This window comes from Leptonychotes weddellii, chromosome 10, assembly GCF_054177405.1.
Source record: "Leptonychotes weddellii isolate Sample4059 chromosome 10, ASM5417740v2, whole genome shotgun sequence".
Classification (NCBI taxonomy): Eukaryota; Metazoa; Chordata; class Mammalia; order Carnivora; family Phocidae; genus Leptonychotes; species Leptonychotes weddellii.
The window spans coordinates 105,545,892-105,560,740 of NC_138378.1; the positions used below are offsets into that span (position 1 = coordinate 105,545,892).

Sequence of the window (14,849 nt, forward strand, 5' to 3'; positions counted from 1 at the left end):
CCCCCCCCCCCGAAGTTCTGGAAGGCATAATTACGCCAGCCCCACAGCCAGGGGCAGCTGGACTGCACGGCGTGTGCTGGGCCTGGGAAGGGCATCTGGGTGAGGACCTGAGAGGCCCAGGGTAGGAGCACAAGGATATTCTGGAGGAGTGTGGCTGCCCTGTGTGGGGCCTGGACAGGGAGAGGACAAGACTGTCCTATAGACAGAACTTCTGGGGCCTCTTGCCCCCAGGGAAGCCTCTCCTTCTAGGAACTGGAATCCGGGCCCAGTTGAAGAGCTGCAGGGAAGAGGAGCAGGGAGATGCCTTAGGGAAAGGGATCCAAAGTAATATTTATTGAGCACCTACTATATGCCAAATCCTGCTCCAGGCACTCGATGTTCCCAGTAACCTAAAGATTTTAGAACAGTTGGCTCTGTCTTGATTCAGTGAGAAAACAGGCTAAGAGAGATTACAGAGGTCACCCGGCAACACCTGGAATCCAAGTCTTTTAGAATAAAGGTTCAGAGACCTGAGACTGGGGTGGGGAATGGCAGTACAGAGGCAGTATCAATAACAGAACCACAGTATTGAGAACTGCAGAGGGACCCTAGAAATCATCTCCAGCATCATTATTTTCCAGATAAGGATGCTGAGCCTCAGAGACAAAGTTGCTTTATCAGAGTCTTGCTGCAGTGGCCGTGTCCCCCATTGCCCCCCAGGACATCTCTGCCTCACTCCATAGCAGCATGCAGCTCCCTTCCAGGGCAGGGGGAGACTGTGCCATCTAGGCCCCTCCTCTGGGAAGGGAGCTGTTCCTAGACGACCCCATTTGTGTGCCTGAGACAGAGTCAGTGGGCCAGAAACCGTGGCCCTGGCTTTCCTATCGTTCCTTTGGATTTGGGCCTCCGAACCTGCCCCAGTCTCTTCTCTGCTCTAGGCCATGCTCTGAGTCCTTGGGGCCAGCATGGTGCCTAGCACATGGTGGGCTCTCAGGTTTGAGACATGAACAACTGAATGGTTGGAGGACCCCTGTCCCTGTGGCAGGGACCCCAGGCACAAGGTGGGGCCTCTGAGCCACTCCCGTAACTCTGCCGACAGTCCCTTTGTTCTTCCCTCTCCACAGGCAAAGAACAGAAGGAGACCAACATCGAATCCATGAAAATGGAGGCAAGTGTTTTGCTCAACCCCCAGGGGCTCTGTGGATCCTGATTCTAGAAGAAAGCCACCTCTCTGACCAACTGTGGCGAATGTGTGTGAGGGGATTCCTGAGGTGGTCCCGTCCCCTTCTTTATATGTCCCCGTGTAAGGAGGAAAGGAGATGGGTGTGGAGGTTAGAAGCCCCCCAACAAGGCAGCCAGCTGGTCCCCGTCTGAGACCAAGCGCCTCCCCTCATGGTTCACGTCCATGTGCCCCCCTCAGCCCGTGGCTCACTTCTCCAGCCCAAACAGGGCCTTGCCCAGCACTTGCAGGGTTGACATCTCTGGCCAGGAGTCAAAGCTCCTGTGTTCTGTTCGAGGTGAGTGCCTCCTCAGTTTCCCCTCAGGAGGAGCAAACCTTGCAGTGGGACTGTCAGTGCCCATCTTAATGCCAGTCTGTCTCTCTGTCGTCTCTCTGTCCTAGGGCTCCCGGGGCCGGCTGCGGGGTGGCTTGGGCTGGGAGTCCAGCCTCCGCCAGCGGCCCATGCCGCGCCTCACCTTCCAGGCGGGGGACCCCTACTACATCAGCAAGCGCAAGCGGGACGAGTGGCTGGCACGCTGGAAAAGGGAGGTGAGGTGCCTTCTGGCCTGGGCCCCAGCCTGTCCCACAGAATTGGAAAACCAGAAGTTAGCTTCAGCCACCCTCTGGAGCTGTTGTCAGGCCCCGGCTGAGCCTCAGTTTCCCCTTCAGGTTAACCTCTTGCACTTACAGGGAACTGCTTAACTGCTAGGCAGTGACTGGTTTCTTTTTTTGTTCAACAAACGTTTATTGAGCACTTAACCGTGTACCAAGTAGCGTACTAGGCTCTGTGCATATGTAATTCCCGGCCTCGTGGAGCTGACATTCTGATGGAGGAGATAGAACAAGACAGAAAAGTAAAGGAGGGGCTGAAATGGAGGATAACAGAGGCCTGCTTTAGGTGGGGGTGGTCAGGGGAGGCTTCTTGGAGGAGGTGGCATTTAAGTTAAGACCTAAAGGAACAGGAGAGCTGGCTCTGGTCTGGTCGCTCCTTGGTCTTTCAGTTCTCCACTGCCTCAATGCCTCTTGCTGCTAAATCCCTCTACTAGCTAGCTTCCACCCTCCGACCCTTGCTGCTCACGACCCCCATGGAAGGTATCTGGTGAGGAGCGGGATGGGGTAGAATGTTCTAGGCAGAGGAAACACCACAAGCAAGACCCCAGCTTGTCTGGCAAAATGAGAGACCAGTATGCTCAGTGTGAAACGAGTGAGGGAGAAAGTGGGGTCAGACAAGGCTGGGAGGTAGGCAGTGGTCCAATCACGTGGGGCTCTGCAGGTCTTGGCCAGAAGCTGGTATAATTCTGAGTACATGGAAGGTTTCTGTGCAGAGGAATGATTTGATGTGGATTAAAGGGGCAGCAGTGGAGACAGGGCAGATTCAGGACGTATTTTGGAGATAGAATCAGTAGGGCTTGCTGATGGATGGGAGGGGTGAAGGAGGGGAGGAAATGGAAGGACCCAAGGACAACTCGGAGGGGTCTCAGTTGAATACCCAGTGATGGTTGTGCCATGTCCTCAGATGGGGAAGGCAGGTGGAGAAGCGGGTTTGGGACTGGTGGGAATTGCCAGTTCAGTCTGAGAGGCCGAGGTGCCTGGAGCTCGGGGGGTAGGGAAGTCTGCGCTGCAGATGCAAAGGTGGGATGATGTCAAGAGCAGAAGCTGGTGTTTAAGTCCAGGGAAACTGATAAGCTCATCTAGAGACAGGGAGAGAGAAGAGGCCAAGTCCCAGGATCGCATCCACAGAAACTCCACCATTTATGGGCTGTGTAGAGAGGCCTACAGGGGCTGAGAGGCATGCCCATCGCCTCTGACAACCTGGAGGTAGCCGGTGACTTTTCTAAGAGAAGCTTCCATGGGGGTGGAAGCCAGCCCATGGCAGGCTGCAGCAGGGACAGGAGGTGAGGCCGTGGAGACTGAAAGACCAAGGAGCCAGCAGCCTATCAAGCCCGATGTGAGGGGCTGCTCTCCTGTCTGATCCTCAGAGACAAGGCGGTTGACCTCTGGCACCAGGAAGTGAGCGGAAATGTTGCTGAGTTGCCACCATCTGGGGCGTTTACCCCAGGCCTACAAAGGAAGGCATTACATTGTGTGAGAGCTTGCTCTAGGAAAAGGTCAGAACAAGGTAGGGGTTTGGCTCCTTGACTGTTTCCAGTTCCTTCGGGATCCAGGAAGGCAGAAATTTCTCTCCTGGAAGAGCCTGGAAAAGGAGCAGCCTGTCGAAGGTCCCGGAGAAGAGAGGCACTTGACCCTGAGCACAAAGTGTGGTCTTTGGGACGAAATTCAGGACCTGGGGCTGTTCTTGCCATCTGGTCAGTTGCCCACTAATCAGTCCCTGGCGGCCAGCGGGGGGGGTTTGCTTTTTCCTGCTCTCCCTGAGCCCGGGGGCCGGAAGCGTAGGCATGGTGACTTTTAGACCTGGAACATTTATAAGTTCTGTGGTTCTCAAACTATGCTCCCCTAGAGAAGCAGTATGGGAACCTGCTTTCAGCTGCCATAGCAAAGGGGATCTTCTCTCAACTCGCAGGAAAAATTGAGAGTCGATGCATTTTATCGATGTTAAGATTCCTACTAAAATTTAAAAAGACTTTATCATGCACCTCTTGTAGTATACGCAGAAGTACAGACAGTAATGTGCTGAACAAACCCCCACGTACCTTTCACCCAGCTTCAACGATCATCAAAAGCTTTTCTAGTAAACTTGAAGTGTTTGGCATCCGCTTCCCCAGCCCCAGCCAAGAAAGGTAATCAATGAGCATTATCAGAAAAACTTAAAAAGTTGATTTAATTCAAAGTGTTTGAGGTATATGTGACTTGAGATGTAGAGACCTGCCCCTGCCCCCAAAATATATTTTCTGGGGCGCCTGGCTGGCTCGGTCGGTCAAGCATGAGACTCTTGATCTCTGGGTCATGAGTTCGAGCCCCATGCTGGGTGTAGAGCTTACTTAAAAAAAAAAAAAGTATACTTTTTGCCAAACTGTTCCTTCCTTATGTATATTCTATGACTAAAGATGTCCGTAGAGAATTCTGTGCCTGCCAGTGCAGGTGTCAGAACTGCTGGTCCCCTCCCTCTCAGGCTCGGGGGGGCAGGGGCCGCACTTAGGTGCTGGCCACGGGCCCGGGCTCCATTCAGGCTTCCTGCTGCCCTCCGAGGCCTGGCCCCAGTGCTGTACCCGCCCGCCTTGGGCTGGGCCAGCGGTCTCGAGGAGAGCTAGCTGCAGGTGATAGCAATGTTGGGGAAACACGGGTAGCTCTCAAGACTGCCAGGTTCCCTTCAGACTAAAGAGTAGTAACTGTCACCAGCAGAGTGGCTTACCAGAGGTAAAGAAACCCTTCCTCCTCTCGTAACCTCACCCCGTTCCCTGGCATCGACCCTTTCTTCTTCTTCTTCTTTTTTTTTTTTTAAAGATTATTTATTTATTTATTTATTTGAGACAGAGAGAATGAGAGAGAGAGAGCACATGAGAGGGGGGAGGGTCAGAGGCAGAAGCAGGCTCCCCGCCGAGCAGGGAGCCCGATGCGGGACTCGATCCCGGGACTCCAGGATCATGACCTGAGCCGAAGGCAGTCGCTTAACCAACTGAGCCACCCAGGCGCCCTCGACCCTTTCTTCTAACACCGCCTCCCTCGGCCTTCCTGACCTTGGCCCTGAAATTCTTTTTTTTTTTAAAGATTTTATTTATTTATTTAACAGAGACACAGTGAGAGAAGGAACACAAGCAGGGGGAGTGGGAGAGGGAGAAACAGGCTTCCCGCTGAGCAGAGAGCCTGATGCGGGGCTCCATCCCAGGACCCTGGGATCATGACTTGAGCCGAAGGCAGACACTTAACAACTGAGCCACCCAGGTGCCCCTTGGCCCTGAAATTCTTCCCCATTTCCTCCAACTGCATCTGCTCAGCCTCCTCCTCTGCCCCATGACAATGGCATCCCCAGATCTCTGCCTGCCACTCTTGATCCCCTTACCACTTATGTGCTCTCATAGATCCTACTACCTGCCTTCCTCCCAAAAAGACATCTCCCCTCCCAGAAGCATGGTTCCAGCTGTCTCCTAGGCAGTGTCACTTGAAGGCCCAGCCAGCACGTCCTAACCTCAGAATGCAACACCTGCTCTTTAAAACTTCCTCCAGGGCACTGTTCCTGGGCGACCAGAACCCTCCATGTCTGAGCGCTGGGGGGTACTAGCAGTGCCGGAAGCCTGGAGAATTCCTAGTTATCACAAGATGGGATGAGGTTTCAGGGCACCTCGGGAAGAGCATCACCCCAAGGGGCTTAGATCTCAATTCTGCCCGGATCATCCATGCATCAGCAAGAGGTGGCTTTTGGCTTTTGGCTTTTAAGGGATGAACTAGAATTTCGGGAAGAGGGAAGAAGGGCATTGCAGAAAGGTGTACAGCCTGTGCAAAGGTCCTGGGGCACAAGGCAGCATGGCCTTTTCAGCATCAGGAAGGGAAGTTGGTGGTGGGGCATAGGATGTGGGGCCTGAGGACTGTGTTGTCCTGTCTTGGGGTTTCCACCTGACCCCAGTCTGCACCTGCCCCTTCCCTGGTCCACATGCCCCACCTGTGGGGCCTGCTTCCCTCAAAATACTCCGTCAGCTAAATTTCTTTTTGCCATGACACCCTTGTCAGTCCAGGTATTGAGTGAGGTTTACTTTTGACTTTTACATCTGAGATTACCGACCTCCCCAGGCTTTCCTCCCCCAGAAAAAAATGTTTAAGAAGGTTTAGAATATCACAAAAGGAATGAAATTTAAAATAACCAGGTGAGGAAAATGAGACATTTGCTCCTTCCCTGGGGCTGAGGTGGGAACTCCGGCTGGAGGTGGGGAGGTGTTATCTTCTGTCTCTCCCATCACGGATTCCCTTCACTTCCTCACTAATCCTTTTAAGGACTAAGCTCTGCTTGAATCATGACCAGGCCCTGCTCTATAATGTATAGCGGCTCCCCATTGTCTCCCTCGTGGTGCCAGAAATCCTCCGGCTGTTTCTCAAGGTGTCAACTCTTGCTGTGACTTCATCCCACCCCGCTTCACTATCATTCTCTAAGAGAAAGGTCCTCTAAGAGGGACCAGTCCCTGCTTTATATTTGACTCTTCTTTCCTCCCTGCCTCTGTTCCCACTGGGCTTTCCTTGATCTGTTCTTTGGGAGTGAGTCCACGGAGGCTCTCCGGCTCACAGGGACCTCCTCCTCTCCACCCCGTAGCCCTTACTGTCAATATTTTTGGATTTAGCACTCCGTGATATCTCATAGGGTATTTTTCACTATTTCTTACGTGTTAATCGTGTCTTCCCCCATCATGCCCAGTCGGATGTTGGGCAGGGGAAATAGGCTCAACAAATGGCTGTGGGTTGGCCATGCAGTTGACAGGTTGGTGAATGTGGGACACCCCCTCAGAGAGCTCAGGCCGGGGATTTCTGCCTTGAGGCCCCAAGCCCTTGGTTTCCATATGGTTTTTTCCAGAGGCGCTGACAGTGTATCTGGAGAACAGCACGGAGCCAGGGGACCTGTGTGGTTAGGTTCTCATGGATAAGGTGGGGCCTTGATTCTTGTCCGCCCTGTGCTCCTGCTGTTTCTGCTGGGCCTCTGCTGTGCTTGAGCCCAGGAGAACCTGCCCCGCCCTGGTGGGCAGAGGGGCCTGGGCCCTGGCAGTGGGGAGGACAGGTGTGAGGCAATTCCTCCTTCCAGGGGAGGGCAAGGCCTAGGCTCCTCTTTCTGACAATTAACGGAACAGAAGGACCCAAGGACTCTGGGCTTAGGAAGGGCTTCTCACATGTGGTACTTCCTTGGTTCTTGCCACTGTGAGGAAGAGGGGGTGAGGAGGGCTAGTCAGGCAGCTGGAACAGTCATCCAGCCAGAGGGGCTGTGGACTCCCCTCTGCTTATGGTTTCAGGACTCACTTGCAGCTGGGGGATGTTGTGGCTCTGTCAATAGTCTCTTCCCCCCAGCCTGATTCTAAGTTCTGTCGAGGCAAGGATACCATGTGCTGCTGATCTAGGATCTGGTCTCTTTCCTGGCTCCCACTCTGAAGGGAGGGACTTAGGCATCCTTACACTTATGGGATGCTTCGTACACATTCAGTAGTGATGATGACAAATAATCTGTGGCTCAAGGCTAGTCTCTTGTCCCCTTCCATCCCCCTCCTACATCGGGCAGCTCCCCCATCCCCTGCCTCCAGGCTGCCCTACAGGTAGCAAAACTTTCATATTCCTGAAGGGAAGGGTGCCTTTGGAGGCTAGTTCAGATGGCACTTGGCGACTTACCAGAGGTGGGACCTTCAGCATCGCTTTTAATCTCACCGAGCCGAGGTCCCTCAGCTGTCGCTGGCCTTGGGCTATGCTGGGCGCTCCCAGGCATGTCGCATATCCCCGCGAGCAGCACTTGCCCGTGCTTGCTTTCTGCCTCTCCCCAACCCGAGCCTGGTAGATGCAGGCACTCTAGGCACCTCTGTCCCCGGGGCTGGCATTCAGAAGGAGCTGGGTAAAGGTGTGCTGAATGAATCAATAATTCTAATCTCAGAATTGTGTGGGTTGATAAAGTAATCCTTAATATCTAAAGCTCCTAGGGCAGGACTAGCATATAACAGGAGCCGGGTGATTTTTGAAATGATTCTAAATGACACAAGTATTACCCAAATACGATCTTCTTGTAAAAAAAACTCATCCCTCCCCCATGGTTTTAATTCCTCCAGCAGAGGTGCCTGATGTTAGTTTGGTGCATATATGACGTGATTTTTTTCTATCCATCTATCCAAAAAAATGTATAATTTTGCTTCACAGTTGCTTTTGTTTCTTTTCCTTTTTTACATAAATGGAACCACATTTTAGTTTCATTTTACAGCTTGGTTTTTCACTTACGATAAGTATCAATAATCTAGCCATGTAATTACGGTTCTGTCCCACCGTATGGATTACCATGATTTTACTTAACCGCCCTGAGTGGGGAGCGTTCATGCTGGTTATAGTATTTTGCTGCTTGAGTACCTGCAGCGGTGAACATCCTTGGTCATGCCTCTTTGTGCATCTGTGTTTCTCTAAGACAGACACCCAGGAAGAGAAATGCTAGGTCGAAGGGAATGTGTATTTTGCTTTTTGTCAGATCTGCCAAATTGCCCTCCAAAAAGGGCAACTGCCAGTTTATGCTCCCATAAACAGGGTATGAGAAGACTTCCACCTTTGCCAACATCAATGTTTTGCTAATCTAACGGGTGGGGAAAAAACGGTATCTTGTTATGATTTTAATTGGCATTTCCCAGATACTAAGTGAGGCTGGACATCTTTTCATATGGTTATGGGCCATTTGTGCTATGGCTTCTGTGAGCAGAGCAAATGTTGCTTCCTCTTGCTTTATAACCCTGCAGTCTCAACAGACTGTGCTTCCTGTCTGTCCTGGGAAGAACAGCCTGTGAATGTCCAGAGGGTCATCTCCTGCTGTGCTATATTCCATTTAATAAGCAATCACTAAGCACCTACTAAGTAGGGGGCCATTGTGCTGGGGGCTTTGGGATGAATTAGGTGTGATCCCCTGGGCTTTAGTACAGGAGACATGAGAAATGGTGGCAACACAAAGTAGATCATTAAGCACTAAAACCAAATTATTAGCAAAGTATGTGGCTAGTAGTTTTAGGGTATTCTGGCCAGTAGGCATTCCTCACTTATCCACCATATATAAATGAATGACAACCTGAACTTTTGCAGGATGGCCTCAAAAATAACATCTCCCTTCAAGGAGGTGAGGCCATTTGGGGGCAGGCATGACAAGAATACTCACCAAAAGGCTGAGCACGTTTTTAAAGGCATGCCTGTGACAGCCTGTAATCAGAGTGACTTTCAGGGCTGGCCTTTAGCATGGGCTGTGAAATTGTCATCCTAGCGGCTCCCATGGTCTCCCAAGTGGGTGGGCCGTTTGCACACTGGAGGGTTCACTTCATCCCCGGGACACAGAGAAGAGCTCTGAGAACAACCCCAACTTTTTAGGGATGAGAAAGCAAGCAGCGGGGCTGGCCATAGTAGTGGGCGGGGTCTAGCGGGGGTGTGGGGGGGGAGGGGGCCCGCACCAACCCTGGAACCAGGCTAAAGGGGTCGGACTTGACTGAGCACCTATTTCATGCCAGGCACTGTGCCAAGAGCATTCACTTTCACCCCAGAGCTAAGTGAATTTGTGTATCGGGACCCACAATATTGAATCTGCTCCAGGGGCCCAGCCCAGGGCAGAAATCTAAACCGCGGTCCCTCTGTGCTTATGGGAAACGCCTGTCCCCAAAACCTCACAGGCACCAATCACAGTTGTCCAGCTCAGCTTTCACGCTAGCTCACCTTACCCTAGAAATCAGGACCTGCCAGCCTTTTAAGGAAATTCCCAACGTCCTAGCCAATCGTGCCCTGCTTCCGAGTTGCCTCTCCTAATATTCCGTCAAGCTCGATCCTATCCAGAATCCCTCAGGAAGAGTGCTCCATTTCTTGTTAGGCTCTGTACTCCCCAAACCGTGGATTGTTCTCCCTTGAACAAAGGACATCAAACTCATTACTAAATTGTATTATTTTTGCCATTTGACAGATATATTGTCTGCAATTACTATAAGAACTATTTTTATCCCTGTTTTACTCGTAGGAAACCAAGATTTCCCCTAGATAAGGCGGTAAGAGCCACATGGATATGCTTGTAGAACATTCCCAGGGGCAAAACTGATCTCAGGCTGCTTCTGTTTTGCACCCAAATGACTCACCTAGAACAGGATCTTCCTGGTTTGCAGTCGTGACTTCTCCTCCAACTAAAGTATGGGGCTAAAAGAGGGATAGAGCTAGCTGGCCCAGCAGCCCCCAGCTGCCTCCGCTCCCCAACTCCTGGGCTGCCCACGTGCATGCAGGCCACTCCATCTTTCCAGGTTTGGGTCCTTTTCAGCCCTCGGGACTGGTCCCCTGCTCCGCTCCTTTGGTCCTGAGCCTTTCCTTCCCTTGAGTTGCTGTTTTCTTGTGACTGTCCATTTGACATTGTGAGACTGGATTAAAACAATGTTGGGATGCGATTCAGGAGGCCTGGTTTCTGGACTCAGCCTCTGCCCCTGATGCATTTGAGAAGGTCTTTCCCCTCTCTGCACTTTAGCTTCCTTATTTGTAACGTGACGGAAATAGACGTAGCTGATCCCAGAGATTCTAAAATTTTATAATTTGCGGGGAGGAGGGCTGGAGTCATGCTCCGTAGCGCCTTTGTCTCCCATACTACCTTGTACGTGAATTCCAAATTAAATATCGGAGTGCATCCTCAGACCTTACATACATGCCTCTTCAAGAATCGCACATGTAAAGTATCCTGATAAGGATTCTTATAAAGACTTCCGTAACATTTACGTGTTTGGTGCTAGAGTCTAGCTTTCCTTTCCTCTTCACTACTATCCCTCTTTCCTCCTCTGCTGTTATATACCCGGAGCAGAAATGTTGACCTTGGTGCTCATCTTCAGGCACTAGGCCCAGGCCGGGGAGGGGCTAAAAAGGCCATGTTGCAAAGCGGGCCCTCCTCCCCACAGCGGTTGACACTCATGTCTTCCTGGGGCATTTCCTCAGCTCGGGAATTCACGTTCCAGCTTCTGGCTTTGGTGGCCATCTACTTAGATCTGCCCCTTATTGTTAGTTTTCTTTTCGTGAATCACATAATCATTCATTCATTATTTTAAAGACTTGTCAAACCTTAACTGAGCAAGGTTCAGTTAAGGCGTGCCCAGGCTTTAAGATAAGACCACATGTGTTTGGGTATCTACTGCATGTCAACATTTTCTAGACACTAAGGAAACGAATGCGAAGGAAAGCCAGAATCCCACCCTGGGATTCCCCTTCCCCCCAGAGAGGTAGGCACGTAAGGGAGTACTTCACGCTGTAACCCCGTAGGACCATTTTAGAAAAATGAGCAAATGGGCCATGGGAGCAACTAACTAGCCCTGCCTGAGGACCTTGGGGCCGGCTTGCCAAAGAGAAGAGACAGCCTGCAGGCCTTCCACGGGAACCAGGAGTCTCTCTGGCAGGGATGGTGGGGGAAGGGCATTGAGGGGGGATCCTAAGGTAGGTGCCGAGAAATCTCTGGCAGTTTGGAGCCTAGAGCACCTCAAGATAGCTTGCATTGTTAGTTCAGCTTTGAGAATAATTCTCGTAGTACTTTCTATGAGGCAAAGGAGAAGATACAATGGTGATGTTCTCTCTGCTTTGCTTTAAAGACCAGCCCATTTGTCCAGGAGGCCCCAGGGATGTTCAAGCATGGGGAGGGCGGCTGGAGCCAATACGCTAGACGAAGGGGGTAATGGCTTGAATTTGGTTATAACTGAACACACAGCACTGTGCTGTGTGTTGGAGGATTGCACATCCCAGAGGCACAGGTGGCTGGTGGAAGAGCCTGGAATGTTCACCGCGAACCTCGGTGTCAGGTAGAGCGTGGGGCTTGTTCTGTGCTTCTGGCACCAAGAGTCTGGTGAGCTACCAAGGAGGGGGAGGGCGCTTCCTGGTGGAGGCATCCTTTGAGAGTTCTAGTAGATACGGATACACAAGGAAGGTATTTCAGGGAAAGGATCACTGAGGGCAAAGAGAAGGAGGCATGAAGCTTCTGGGTTATTTAGAGAACAGCAAGAGATCTGGTAACTAGGGTGTGAGAGTCAGGGAGGAAGCGTAAGAAGAGATAAGACTGCAAACGAAGATGGTCAGATCGGCAAAGGCCTTCCTGTCATGGTGAGAAATTTAGGCTTCATCGTGCAGGGGAGAGCAGGAATGTGAGAGAAGTGAACGTGGATTTTAGGAAGATAGCCCTGGCAGCATTGCAAGGGAGTCCAGAGTGGAAAAGTTGAGAAGGAAGATGAGTTAGGAGGGCATTCCATTTGGCTTTGACCGAGGGTCCAGGTAACAGGAGGCAGACATGATAGAATTGTCTCCAGTTGGAGGGCAGGGAGAAACCTGCTTCCTATCCAGGGGCTGGGGGTGATGGTCATTATCTGAGCTAGAGAATCCTGGAGGAAGAGCAGGTTTGGGACCAGAAGGTGGTGTGGGGCTTTTCATTTCCTTAAGGATGTATTCTCATCAGCAAGAGCTTTTAATTTTAATAAGATCCAGTTTATCCATTTTGTTTTACTTTTATTAGTTCGTGTGCGTACCTCTAAGAATTCTCTGCCTACCCCAAGGTCAGGAACATACTCTCTTGGGAGGGGCTGGACCTTTGAGTCAGGCGTTAGACAAGCTGTTTCTTGGCAGGGTGGCTGTGCACAGGGAGAGGTGTAGCAGGCAGCTCAAAAGGTGGGTCGGGAACCAGAGTCACCGTTGTGGAGGGCCAGTGCATGCTGCAGAGCGGGGAGGGGAGGGCCCGGAGCATGGAGGGCAGCCCGCATTGACAGGACCCGGATAGGGAGGGGCAGGGACATGGAGCGGATGTCTGGGACCTGAAGGAGTTCTGGAAGCCATTAGAGGACCATTCAAGCCCCCCTTTTCCGCCAATCTGTGGAGCCCTGTCTAATATCCGTGTAGTGTCTGGCCATCCTGGCCTTCCACCTCTCCGTTTATACTCTCCCATGGCCACCAGGTCGTGTGTGTGTGTGTGTGTGTGTAATTTTCCCAGTTTTCGGACTTGCCATTTTTTAATTACAACTCTTTGCAGATGCCTTATGACTCTTCCCCTATTCCTCTTTAGTCAGTAGAGGGTGGGCAGTATAAATAATTTTTCATTTCCAACTCAGATGGGTTGAACAAAAATAGGGATGAAACAGCTCAGTCTCCTGTGTATTTGCATCTAGATGCTGTTTAAAGGGCAACTTTGCGGGGGTAAACAAAAACCAAAAATTGAGTTGGACTTGCTTTATACGTAACAAAAATGCGATCAGAATTCAGTGTGTTTTGAAGGGCGAGTTGATGTAATAATACTGCATCAGAATCACCTGTGCAGTGCATTCAAAAGGCACATTCCCAGGCCCCTTTTAGAACCTATGGAGGCAGAATCTTTAGGGCCGTTCCTGAGAAAGCTGGTTTTCTAGCCAACTCCCCTGATGATTCTGTGGCTTACAGAAGTTTGAGAACCACCAAGCTTTGGATGATTCCAAGTAAACTAAACTCGGCAGAGAAGTGATTCCCTGAAAGATGTATTTATTGTAGCACCCACATTGCGGGGGGGCGGGGGGTCTCTGTGCACATTAGGATCACTTGGGAGTTTTGTTTTGCTTTAACCACCACGGCCTGGGCCCCTCCTCTGGATTCATTCATTACATTTAGAATTTAGTGATGGGCCCTGGCCCACATAGTTTCTGAAGCTCTCCAGGTGATCCTAATGTACAGCCCGGGGTGAGACTCTGATCTGGGACCACTGAGCTGGGAAAGAAGTGCGGCCTCTAAGCAGGCAGAGCTAGGGAACTGTTTCCAAACATGGGTGGGGGAGAGAAGACCGGAAAGGACTTGGTACAGGAATTCAAATTTTCCCTTTGGGATGGAGATGGTAGGCGTTCCTGCTGTTTTCAGCAATAGTTTACCGCAATGCTGGTCTGCCGGGCTCCTCCTGGGGCTTCTCTTAGGACTCTGAAACTTGAGAGGGTCTGCATGCCTGAATCTGAATGGTGGTCCCCAAGGCCCCTCCCTTTGACCCCCAGGCCTGGAGCAGGGGTGGGGGGAGGGGAGAGCAGCCCAAGCAGTTTGGGTTTACCAGGTTCCTTTTGACCCGTACCCCCCAGGTATGAAATTTACACTTCTCTCTAGGGTCAGGTTTCTAAAGCAAAGCGACAACATCGACAAGTCCTCAGGCCAACTTGTCATAGGGTTCTTTCCACCTCTCCAGTGCTGTGCCCCCCGCCTCCGACTTCCTTCCGTCCTCCCTGCAACATTCAGCAGATATTCGTGGTCCCATCAGACTGATTAGGGAACCAGGATCCAGAGAAGCTAGGCATTTACAGAAGGTCCTGGCATCCGCTGCTCAGTCCCTGCTCAGTCCGAGACCTCATATCCCGCTCCTTGTGCGGACGTGGTGAGGTATGGGGACCAGCCACACGGCCACCCGCACCCCTGCTCCCGGCCCAGACCTCGCCCCCCACTCACTGGTGGAGCCCTGCACACCCAGCAGCTCTGGGCTAGGGGATGAAAGTGATCCAGAGGGGAGAGCTGGCTTTGCGGGGAAGTCTTCCCCTTACGGAGCAGACCTGGAGCTGGAGGGAAGGAGAAGGCAGATGGGGGCAGTGAGGAAGGAGGTAGCAGCTGCGGCTCCGGGAGCCTCAGGGATGCTCTGGAGAGCTGGGGCTTCCAGGCACATGGCATTAGCGAACGTGCAGCAGTGACTAGAGAATGACAGGGACTGGGGAGGAGTGAAGGCTGCGGGCAGAGGTGAGGCGAGGGGTCAGCCAGGAGGTGCCGCCCCCACCCTTTCTGTGGCTCTCTGGGTCCGAAGAATGCATGTGAGTGATCGGAGTGCGTGGATTGTGCAGCAGGTGCCCCGGGGCGCCTCCTCTCTCACAGCTAGGCAGACGCTGTGCTTGCGCCTCGCACCCCTGCCTCCATCTGCTGGGGGGCCGATGCAACTGCACACACCCCCAAAGATGGGGCCGCTCCCGTCTGAAAAACCTGGGAGGTCGTGCCCACTCCTCGTTCACCCTCTGCCATGCTCCCACTGCTGCCCTTACGGATCTCGGTCTCCTCCGATTTCCTTCAGCACATG

The 14,849-nt window shown here is 52.0% G+C and overlaps 1 protein-coding gene across 2 annotated transcripts in view; it reads left to right on the top strand.

The window, feature by feature from the left end:
• Positions 1-14,849, top strand: part of DNMT3A (DNA methyltransferase 3 alpha) — a 71,115-nt gene that overhangs the window by 32,521 nt on the left and 23,745 nt on the right. For both annotated transcript variants that reach the window (XM_081797104.1, XM_081797103.1), the window contains exons 5-6: positions 1,104-1,147; positions 1,601-1,747. In XM_081797104.1, the coding sequence (XP_081653230.1) occupies positions 1,104-1,147; positions 1,601-1,747 (191 nt within the window). The remainder of the gene's footprint in view (positions 1-1,103; positions 1,148-1,600; positions 1,748-14,849) is intronic.